This window comes from Sinocyclocheilus anshuiensis, unplaced genomic scaffold (assembly GCF_001515605.1).
Source record: "Sinocyclocheilus anshuiensis isolate Anshui unplaced genomic scaffold, SAMN03320099.WGS_v1.1 scaffold1448, whole genome shotgun sequence".
Taxonomy (NCBI): Eukaryota; Metazoa; Chordata; class Actinopteri; order Cypriniformes; family Cyprinidae; genus Sinocyclocheilus; species Sinocyclocheilus anshuiensis.
The window spans coordinates 279,048-290,891 of record NW_015547730.1 but is presented as its reverse complement, the minus strand read 5'-3'; the positions used below and the strand labels follow the sequence as shown (position 1 = coordinate 290,891).

Here is an 11,844-nt window from a genome sequence, read left to right as displayed (position 1 = left end):
GCCGCAGCAGCGTAGCAGATCTATTCCGCCAAGACCAAATACATTAACATTGTCATGTACATTACCATGCCAATCCGTCCGAGAGTTGTCATGACAGAAATATATATATAAAAATGCTTTTCTTTTTTGTCTTGTTTTCAGCCAAAATGTCAAAAAATTCTTAAATCAAGGATTTTCTTGACAAGTAAAAATTACTGTCTTGAGTGTGTCAGTAGGAAATATCAGTTTACATTTCTAAACATTCAATTTGCCATTAATTGCAATAATCCAGTGAGATTTTTGTTTGCACAAGGAGTCTGTCTGGAATGACATGAAGAAACAGAACAAACTGAGACAGACTAAATCCAGAAGAACCGTGGCAACATCTCCAAGATGCTTCAAGAGCATCTTGCTACTGTGTGTGTGTGTGTATGTGTGTGTATATATATATACACACACACACACAGTAGCAAGATGTCCTTTGCTAAATAATCTGCCAATGGGGTAAGCAAAATAATCTTGTTTTCTGTTTGAAATAAGATTATTTTGCTTACCCCACTGGCGGATTATTTTGCTTGTTCTAAGCAAATTTTGACTTGGTTTTTCTGAAAACAAGACAATAATTTTTACTTGTCTAGAAAATCCTTCTTGATTTAAGAATTTTTAGATATTTTGGCTAGAAACAAGACAAAAAATCTAAGCAAGAAAAGCAATTTTTGCAGTGTGGTCAACGCTGCATTGGTGAACTGGGGATTTCTCTGACAAGTCGTTCACACACACACAGACACACACACATAAAGAATTCCCGGGCAACCCATGCAGAACGCTTGTTTATTAAATTTTCATGTTGTTGAGTGCTAAAAAGGCAACTTTTCTATCACTTTTTCACACACACTCTTTCCACATCATGTAAGAGGATGCCCTGTTTTTATAATCCCAGTATTAACAAGAATCTCATGATAACCTATGCTAATACCTTCAAGACCATGAACTACAGCCAATAACATTACTGAATTACTTGGTAACTAGGTGTCTCAAAGAAGGTCAAATGTTCTTAAGATTTTTGTGAAAACATGAAATGGCTACTGCCTGGTTGTAATTATTAACCCATCAATACAGCGCTTAGTCAGAAAAGTTTAGTGTTAGATGAACAGATGAGCCTATTCACATCTCAAAGTAAATAGGTTCATAATGCTCTGAGCCAACTCACACAATTAAATCTAAGAATTCACGAGGGAAGGGAACAAATAAACAGGTTTAAAATAGACAGGGAACATCAACAGAAGCCCATGACGAGCTCAATTTTTAAATATTTCAGCAAGGACTTCCAAGTGAGCTATTTTCAGCTTCAATTCATAATTTAATGCTCACGTTTTTCCTCCCAGAAACCTTGAAACCTTCCTCATACTAAGAAAAAAGGAAAGAAACCAGAAAAGATGATCCAATGTTTGTCTTTTCAACAAACCGATCTTAGTAAGACACATTATCTTTTTATAAAGACTTTCTTCCGCAGCCAAGCTACTGTTCTGAGGGAGTCTGGCAAGAAGCTGTCCTTAACAACTGAACCAGTTTCATAAGTCTAGAAGGAAAAATGGCTGCCATTCTTACACTCTCAGCTTTATTACAGTGGAAAGAAACAACGAGGACTAGCACATTTTGCTACAATTATGCAAATTAAACATACAGTTTATGTGGAATCTAAAAAATCATTGGCTTGGAATATGCAGGTTTTGTATTGTCAGACTGCTCAAACTGCTCAAGATTAAAATGTGCTCTTCTCTCTACCACCGATTCAATTGTCTATTTTGTGTACATTAGGCCATGTCATATTCATTTCATACTTGTACATCTCCATCTTCATCTTTTATACAAAGCCCTGTTTTTCTGCTTTACCTGTTGCCTTTGTTGATCTGGCCTACCTATGACCTCTGTTGTGGTCTGTGTGGCTGCAATTATTCTTCATTTTATCTCGGCTCTGAGGGCCTATCTGATCCTAACCTTTGAATAATCCTAAAGCCTCTTTTTTGGGGGGTTCTCTGAATGGAGCACATGTGGTATTTATTCCCTTCATTTCGGTTTTGCAGAGCCCACAAACTCACAGCCAACATTACTGCACGCTATAGATGCAGGGTTAAGAAGCAAGACACTGTTCTGGATGAGGTGTTCAGAGGAGAACAGCTCTCCAGAACTACAGGTCTTTACAGGGGACATTTTACAATAAGTTCTGCTATGTCTACATGATTTTGTGATTTTAGTTTTTCCGAATAAATACACAATTTAGGCTCATTGGAAAAACATGCCTGTGGCGACATTTCTGAAAAAATTATATTATGTTGCTTGCATGATTTGCGACACTTTCAAATTGAAATGCTCATTAAGTGGCACTAAAATTGTGTTTAATTTTCTCACAAACAGGAGAATGTGAATGCCTTGGTGTTTTATTGTGTTGCTTATTGTACATAATTGTGGCAGTTTGTAAACAAATTGTCTGTTGGTTGGCACTAAAAGGTTACTCTTCTATGGAGTTGAAAATAGCATACCACCTACACTAAACATAACCGATACAGTTAACAAAAGCAAATGTCAGATAATAACTCATTTGCTGAAGAAACTGCTATTTTAGCTTGTTTCTACAAGTCTTCAAGTTGAGCCCTTTTATCGTGACTTATGTTTCACGGGACTCCTGAACACTCCATATTGGAAGTGCAGCACTTTACCAGGTGAGCTACTGAGCAAGTTTACTACACCAGAAAAGCCCCAAAAAAATGGAGCTTGTTATGTGATGCAAACGTCAAAATGTATTATGCTCATAAATTATGCAGTATTTTTTTCAGTAATTGTATTGTGTAAGGAACCATGCAAAAATAAGTCTTTAATATTAATCAATAATCTGCCCCGCAATCATAATTTCTTTGAAAAAGAATAAAAGTTGTTTGTGTTTTACTGCCACTAGTGTTCATTTCAGCTGGAAACTGCAGTCAATTATATTTATGGAAGCATAGTTTTTTTGTAGTTTTGCCAAAAACGTTGGTAGATGCACATTTTCCAATATGCCTAAATTTAATAAATTTCCAGTTTCAGTGGGTTCAATTTTTTTAAAGGAGGAAGTTCCAAGAACAATCTCCAAAGGAGCTCTGAGGAGGAAGTAGAGGTTTGTCTGTAGAGGTCTGAGTTGGAACAGATTGGAAGTGAAATAGATGTCTGGAATATTTTCATTTTAGTTGTGCTTGTGATTAAGCTTTCAGTGTTTTTATCTTAACTCTGCATATTCATATACAAATGTGTGTGATCTTGTAGCATGTGATGGCACATACGTGACCTGAACAGGTGCTGCATTCACACATCACCTCTCAATGATTAGCTCTGACCTGTTGTCAAGGCTGCCTGAAACAGAATCAGCAGCTTGATTACAGCATTTTATCTGTCCCAGCTGGCCTGTTCTCAGCTAAGATTGAGATAACCCTAGCTACCGATCAAAAAATATACCAATATAATATCTCAGACCAGCATTTCATCAAATACTGACGCTGACTACAAAAGCCAAAAAGAAAATAAATCAATAAATAAAAACACCGAATGTTAACTATCATCTAAATCATATAAATCAACTACCAACTTACAATGAAAAATAACACAAAGACACGGAGGGGTCCCTCAGGATTTAGTAGTCACATTTCTCTACTAAATATCAATGGGCATAATGGATTTAACTGGTTAAAATTAAGCATAATTGAGAAAATATGTGTGCTCTGTATCATCTACAAGTGGCACTGTTTCACAAATTGCATACTGCCGGATTAGGTGCTACATTTGATGAAAAACATTGAAAAAGAAGATAGTATCTGGCCTCTTCATGGCCTCATGGGATAGTAAAGTGTCAATCAAATACACACATCAAAATCTGGGTGCTTTTCACCTACTGTTTTTTTTTTTATTATTAATAATTTTTATTTGAATATAGTACTCTTTTGGCATACTATATAGCAGTGGTTCCCAACCCTGGTCCTGGAGGCACCCCAACACTGCACATTTGGCAGGTCTCCTTTCTTTCACACACCAGTTTCAGGTCTTGGAGTCTCTACTAATTAGCTGATGACCTGAATCAGGTAAAACTCACCTGCCTGTAGCTTCCTAGTAACCGTTCAGACCTTGATTAGCTTGTTCAGGGGTGTTTGATTAGGGTTGAAGCAAACCTCTGCAGGGCTGCGGCTCTCCAGGACCGGAGTTCGCCACCCCTGGTATAGAACTAGGTATATTTGGATGTAGTGTGACTACTAAGATTTAAATATGTAATACAATATGGCCCTGAGGGTGATTTTTCACCTATATGAACTACTTTAATTTTGAATTTACTTTGGTTTATAATAGTCCTAACTATTTAGGCCTAAAACAGGGAAATTGTTTCAAAACACACTTTAGTGTACATACTGTCATTTTAGCAAACTTCTAATCATATTTAATATATTTTAATCAGATTTTCACTATGATTGAAAAGGACAGTTCACCTAAAAATGAAAATTGTGTCATCCTTGAGTTACAAACCTGTATGAGTTTCTTTCTTCTGCTGAACATAAAAGAAAATATTTTGTGGAATGTGGGTGACAGTTACTGGTAGCCAGTGTCATCCATAGTAATTTTCCTCATTCTGTAGAAGTTAGTGATTGTTACCAACATTCTTCAAAATATCTTCTTTTGTGTTTAGCAGAAGAAACTCATATAGTTTGGAACAACTTGAGGGTGAGTAAATGATGACAGAATTTCCATTTTTGGGTGAACTGTACCTTTAATGGTGAAGAGAACACCACATTTCAAAGAGCACATGCAGGATTCATTAAGATTACAGTAAATCTGTATCAATATTTTTCACATCTGTTTGCCTTTACTACACTGTGAACTTTAGAGGGGGTGGCATATGGACAAACAGATATAGAGACAAACGTTCATTTTGAACTATGCTGCTCCTCTCAGCACGTTCACTATTGAAATACCCCACTGCCACACATTTCTAGATGTGGCTGGTGAGTCGTGATGCAGTGGCGCCTATGACTCAGTCATCTCATGGTCAAAGCTATAGATTACTATTTCCGTTGCAGATTAGTCGTCATAGGAAAAAAAAATTGCATAACCTCGCCTCAATTTTCTATCACGTCATTTCCGTCTGAAGAGTAACTGTGAGGGAATACGCGAAACGCAAGAGCCATCACTAGCGCTCGACGGCAGGTCCTTCTTCAAATCATTCATGCCGACGAGAGGGAGAGGGTGCTTGTCACATGAGAAGAAGTTGTATTTTAGATCTACAGTCGCAACTTTTAGTGATCCATGTATAAAGATACACATTTTTAGTTTGTAGTCGTCCTCACATGCATCGGCTGAGCCACGCGAAATAATCGCGAGCCAATCACGAACCACACCCTGGTTGTAGAGCGGCGAAAGACTGACTGTATTTCTTTTCCAGATTGTGAATTTCTTATATTGTCCACAGACGTTTTAGCTTCCCTGTTGTTCAAACTATACGTGTTTTTTCTTCACACACCAGCGCGCAAGCCTAATACAATAGCCCTTCGCCAAGTTAACATTCGCTCTGAGTTTCACCATATAAAAGTGTTTAGGTGCTTGCTTAAGGGTGAAGAGCACCTTGTGTTGCCCCCGAAGGTGCACGGGTGGAGTGGGGTGACACAGTTGCGAAGTATGATTCATCCTCGCGCTCTGTCACGCCCCATCTTCCCGTCTGCTTTCCATGGTGCACCTGTAACTCGCCTGACCTCAAATCTAGCTAATTTCTACTTACACACTGCTGTTAAAACTAAGCTATGCAAAGCTCATCTGTTACATAGACTCCTGCTTTCTATGCAGTAGAGGCCACTGCAACCAGACGTTTTTATCCAGCAAAGGACACTTGAAGACTCACGCGTTCGTAAACTGCAAAATCACTACGATTTTAGGGAGTTATTAATCACACGTTACGGGTAGTGAAAGGTCCTGAAGCTGTGACTCAAAGGAAAGGAAAGTGTCGAAAACGTCTGTGGATGCACAAAGGAAATCGTCCAGCCCTTACTTTAGCATGGCTTGTTCCTTATCCTCTTCCTCCCTTTGGCGAACCATCACTGCCATGATGGTTTTCCTTTCCTCCTCCGTGAGGTGACTCAAGTCCGGCATATCAGGCATGGGAGCCGGCACGGTGGGTGGGCGAGGGCCGCTTTGGGGCCCTACCGAGGCGGACATCTTTTGCCCCGCTCCCAGGCGTATCTATTGGCAGTATCCCGAGCGCTGGAGCCACACCTCACGACATGGTCCACGGATAGAGCAGCGGTCTTTGAGAATAGTGCAAATCTCGCATGGTTTCAGGCACCCACAACTGTGCTTTTGTTTCTCTTCGTGCCCCCCGCCTCTCCCCTCCACCTCCAGTTACGAGAAGCCCATCATCTCTACGCCCGGAGACGACGCAAACAGGGGGACCCCGGCATTAGCTAGCAGATCTGTGATTTCCCCCTTCACTGAACCGGGGGCTCGGTATTGGGCGACGGCAAAGGCGGAGTCCGTCTCTCGCCCACTGATCTCTCTCGCTCTTTCGTCGCTCTCAGATTAAAAAAGAAGAGTCAATGGAAATGCAGATCCGCGAGCGCGTATACCACTCTCACCCACCGACCGCACGCTTACTCGTATGTGAAATGGGCAAAAAAGCATCTATATGAGAGTCATACCCCACTTTCCTTTTTCATATCAGTGTGTGTGCTCGACCGCGCACACCTTGTTCGCGTCTTACCTGGTAATAGTTCAGTGCGCGCTTTCGTCAGGCTATTTTTAGAATCGCTCCCGCGCACCTCTTAAATACAATCAATTCGTCTGTTTTGTCTGACTGAGGGATGTCTGTAATGAAATTATCCGCGAAAGTCTCATGTGTGCATGACATAAATCATCTCTAGACATCTTTAAAAATATAGTAGGCTACTGGAGCCCAGATGGTCTGTATAACTGTAAAATTGAATGCATAGTCGAGTTGAAACCAGGTTTTGAGAATAAAAAGAAAATCCAACAGTAATACAGTTTATACGATTAGTTATTTCGTAAAATGGAGATGATTTACATGTAAATCATTTACGAGTGCGAACTGTAGTTGTTTTCAGAACCCTGGACAGCGACACGTGACGCAGAACAGTCACTAATTTCACTACACTGTAAAAAAGTGTTAGCGTGCAATTAAGTTGTTGTTTTTTGAATCATGACTGTTTACTTTTATCTTTTGACTTCTTTTTGCATCACTGAATCTTTATTTTCCTGTTTATCATTGTACAGCTGCTTTGAAACAAACTGTATTGTGGCTACAAAATCGCTATATAAGATGACGTGACTTTTTTCCATGGACAATGAAAGGAGAAATCTTTGTAGAATCTTTATATAACCCTTTATCATACATAGAAGACAGTTCAAAGTTACCACATCTGTCAAGCTCCAAAAGACTGCCAAAAAACTGGAATGTTCTTCAAATCCCTACTCAGCATGTCAGTGCTGTTGGGCCAAGTTTGACACCACGTCATTGATTTTCACATGGTGCGGTAACTGCACATGATGCAGCAGTTTCAATATGTAGAATGATATTTGAGAACTGTCATGAAAGAAAAAAGTTTTCCATGAATAACGACTTATATTTCAGCCTCAGTAGAGAGCCATCACATGGACTTTAAAAATAGCGCACACATACTATGGACATTTCAGGGTGGGAAATTAACTCGCACCACCTGCAAAGTTCAGGTAGGTTTTTTTTATTATCTAGTATTAGTTATTTAATTGTTATTACAATGGCAGATTATTTTTCTCAAATTGACCTTTTTGTTATTTGAATATGTTCCATGAGGTAAATTTATAATGCTAATAAAGCCTGCACACAAAAATCAGTAAACAGCCACTGTTATGATTGGCCAATGTCAGTATTGCGCTTAAGTAAATGTTTTTGAAAACAGCAACATTTATGAAACTGCTTACTTACGATTGGTTTGCGATGCAGCTGCTGTCAGATTCAGTACCATAGATGGTATAGATGGTTGCTTCACCTTTCAATAAAAGTTTCTTTGCATACACTTCATTACACTGTGCTTCATTTACAAAACAATATGCAGCCAAATGCTCTGAACAAACATCTAATCCTCTAACACAATGCGGAATTTACCTGGGTTTTTACCCAGGTAAGTTTGGGTTTAGTTTGAGCAGACTCTGAGTTTTCGGGTTCAAGAATGTGAGTTGGTTTTGAGTGGGTTTCGTCACCATAGTAAGTTATGCTACACGGCAAACTGTTGCCGCGGGTTGTTCACTTTTCATAGGTTGTTTTTCATGTCCGCGGGTTGAAGCGACCTCAGCCCCTGGAATGCGAATTTACCAAGGGAAACAATGTGTATTTTACCCCCCTGAACGCGATTTTTAATGGGGGACCCCCTCGAAACACCATTGGGCTAGTTTTGAGTAGCAAATGGGCGGGTTATGTTGTGAAAACCTGGCAACTCTGGTTGTGAACCCACTCCTGCTCTATCTGGGTTGGATTTGTTTGGTACTCTGGATTTGTTTGGTAACCCAGCCAGCTTCATGCAACAGGTCGCTCGAAACAGTCGAAACAGTTTTTTTTTTATTGAATCACTCAACATTTTACACCCCAGAGGATGAAGACAAGAAAAAAAGATTACAATGAAGAAAATTAGACGAAGAAATGGAAATGTTTACATAATACACTTAACAGCTTTCTGATTTCAAAATTAGAAACAAATGCAAATAAAATAAATTATGCAAATATATTCGCCCATGTGACGTCACATATCCCACAATATCCAAGCGAAACATTTTCTGAACTTGGTTAAATGCTTTATATAGCCTTTAACGAGGAGGACATTTTAAGCTGTGAAACCTACAGGATGTTGAAAAATGCAGATGTTTCAGAAACTCTTTGGCATTCGATTCGATTACGTTTTGAGGATTGCAACGAGCAGTAAACACACATGCTAGTGCTTCAAATACTCAAATATGACAAATTCACACACACTCATGGCTGGAGGGTGTGGTGAGGGCAAAACATACCCTGATGACTGTTATGGTGTATAACAAAGAGTGCAAGGCTGACAACTTTTGCTATACATAGCTACTTTACATTTGCTAAGTATAGTAGGTGTATGTTAGTACATGGAACACAATCGTATTGTGTCTACTTCTTTATAAGAATGTCAATTCGTTTAAAATAACAAGTAGCCTAGCTGTGGAAAAGGATGGTTATTGTTTCTTATTGTTCTTCACAAGGTGTCACTCTCTTCTATACTGCTCAATGAAATATTGTATCCGAATAGTAAAATAAACATTACATAAATACAGCAGTTATATACACTCAAGTGCACTTCTAAATGACTACAAGAACTAACGCAGTGTAGCACCAGCAGAATTAAAAAAAAAATAAAATAAAATTATCTTGCGCCCTCTGTTGATGGGACACTGCATTACACAGAAATATACCCCGAGGCTAGTTGTCACCTTGTACTCCATTTAATATTTTTAAAGGTACTTTTTTTTTTTTTGTCTGTTCATGTTAAATTTACAAAACCTGTAGCTGTGGTTGCCAGGAGATTACCGTGGCAAAAATACAATGACAATGTTATAATTATGAGATGATATTTTGATGACTGTATATTTTAGTTTCTGACACAATATGAGAAAAATTGTAGCGCTCCAAATAGGAAAAAATAAATAATTTTAATGCAGGTGCGTGGCGCCAAAGCAATAATTGAAAACGAACAAGGGAGCAAACAAGCACCCTGAATCCAATTCAGGCTGAAAAGTCTAGCAAAAAAAGTTTTATTTCTTTTTTATACAATTTTTTCCATTGTTTATTTATTTCACGTGTTGGAGCAGTATAGTCGTAATATTATATGGTGGTGAGGGTGTGTAAACCTTTTTTAATCTATTACCCAGATTGGCATGCAAGTCATTGAAGCAGCACTGGAGATCACTAAAGGCCATAATGTATGTTTAGAGTTACTTTAAGTCATCACTTTTAAAAAAATCAGTTTTTGACATGTACATACATGTATAAAGTAAAAATAGCCACCAACACTTTAGAAGACAGACATGCATTCTAAGTTGTGAACTTGACACACAACTCAAAAATACATCCATTTGCGATGAAATACCACAATGACCAAGTTTCATATAAAAATCTTTCAAAAGCAAATTTGAAAGAAAAAAATAGACATTGACATTTAACTGTAGACATACAAAACAATCTAATTTTCATATTAGATTCAGGTAAGTGCTCTTTAGATTCAAAAAAAATTTTCCAGACGGATTTTACTGCAATCTTCTGGATGTCGTGTTGCAATACCGTTGCGAAGAAGCATTTCTGTGTATGGTGGCCAGAAAGTGTCATCAGTAGTCACATAAGGGTCATGAGGAGTTTCTAATGATTTATTGGTCAATCTCTGCAATAAAAAGATAAATGTGCATGATTAAATGTCTTAAATAAATAGGGTTAGTAAAAAAAGCACTTTGTATCAGGAAACAATTTATTTTCCACTCTATTATTTCTATTTTCTTCCAGGTAAGAGGATTAAAAACAAAGTAACCATATAAAAAGAGATATTTTATTGTGATGGGTATCTGAACATACCTCGATAATCTCACTCAGTGAAATCAGGTTAATCTCTGCATCATATGCAGCAGCCTGAAAAATACAAATCCAATATTCATAAGCAACCTAAAAAAAACAAACCTAAATCCAATATTCTCTGATCTAATTGAGAGGGTGAAGGTGGCACCTACTCTTTTTTTCTTTGTGCCGTTTCCTTGGGGATCAGGAAGTGGGAAGTGCTCAGCTAACATGTCGCTCAGCATTTCCATGAGACTGCTGTGATAGTCCTTCAGATTGTTAATTTTTCTCTTCATATCCTGCAAAACGCTGCAAAATAAATTAATAAATAAAAATAAAATAATAGTAATAATGAGGAAAAACAGCATTGGATTAAAAATGTACTACACACTACATATCAAAAGTTTGAAATAACTAATTTTTTAACATTTATTACAATTTAAAATATATTTATTGTCACGCATTTGGTGCTAATTTAGTATAGGTGCTCAGTTATTAATAATTGTGCTTATTATAAATGTTGAAAAGAGTTTTGTGATGCATCTTTTTCAGGATTATCTGATGAATAGAAAATGCAAAAGAACAGCATTTATTTGAATTGGAAATCTTTTGTAAGTTTTAATTGATTAATTTAATGCATCCTTTTTAAATCTAACCCACAGTTTCTACAAAAAATATCAAGAAGTAGCTCGTGTTCCATTCTAACATGATGTTACACCAGGCTTGACATCATAAACACCAAACAGAACGTGCCATTCATTCTTACATTCGTTGTAACCTAATGAAAGAACATTCCTAAAAACAATTTCCTTTCTGTATTTCACAGATAAAAATGTACAGGTTTGGAATGGCATGATGATGACTACATAAATGATGACCATTTTTAACTCTTGGGTAAATATCCTTTTAAGCAGATGTAAAAATTTGATTTTTAACCCTTGCATAAAACTAACAACCTGTGCTCTGATTTCTCGTTTTCACGTTGCAATCTGGTGATTTTCTCACACACTGCATTCAATGCTTCTTTCTTCTCTGCTTGCCATGTCTGCTCCCTGAAAAACATTTTCAGAGTGATCACAGAGTTTACACGTTTATATTATACCTGAATGAATTTTTTGTGATATAAATCATGTCTTAATAAGAAAAAGTTCATTTAAACTTAACAATCTTATGAGTTATTATTAACTAAAACCATAAAAAGAACGTCTTTACTTGAAATGAAGCAAATGTTAACAAAAAAATAATAATTA

At 37.5% G+C, this 11,844-nt stretch overlaps 2 protein-coding genes across 3 annotated transcripts in view; both read right to left on the bottom strand.

Moving 5' to 3' along the window:
* rims1b (regulating synaptic membrane exocytosis 1b) overlaps positions 1-6,339 on the bottom strand; it is a 75,323-nt gene extending 68,984 nt beyond the window's left edge. The window contains exon 1 of the mRNA XM_016507220.1: positions 6,035-6,339. Within this exon, the coding sequence (XP_016362706.1) occupies positions 6,035-6,201 (167 nt within the window). The 5' untranslated portion in view covers positions 6,202-6,339. The remainder of the gene's footprint in view (positions 1-6,034) is intronic.
* Positions 6,340-10,006: 3,667 nt separating this feature from the next.
* cenpk (centromere protein K) overlaps positions 10,007-11,844 on the bottom strand; it is a 6,424-nt gene continuing 4,586 nt past the window's right edge. For both annotated transcript variants that reach the window (XM_016507210.1, XM_016507209.1), the window contains exons 7-10: positions 11,551-11,646; positions 10,768-10,903; positions 10,616-10,669; positions 10,007-10,427 (exon numbers count right to left, since the gene is read on the bottom strand). In XM_016507210.1, the coding sequence (XP_016362696.1) occupies positions 10,272-10,427; positions 10,616-10,669; positions 10,768-10,903; positions 11,551-11,646 (442 nt within the window). In that variant the 3' untranslated portion in view covers positions 10,007-10,271. The remainder of the gene's footprint in view (positions 10,428-10,615; positions 10,670-10,767; positions 10,904-11,550; positions 11,647-11,844) is intronic.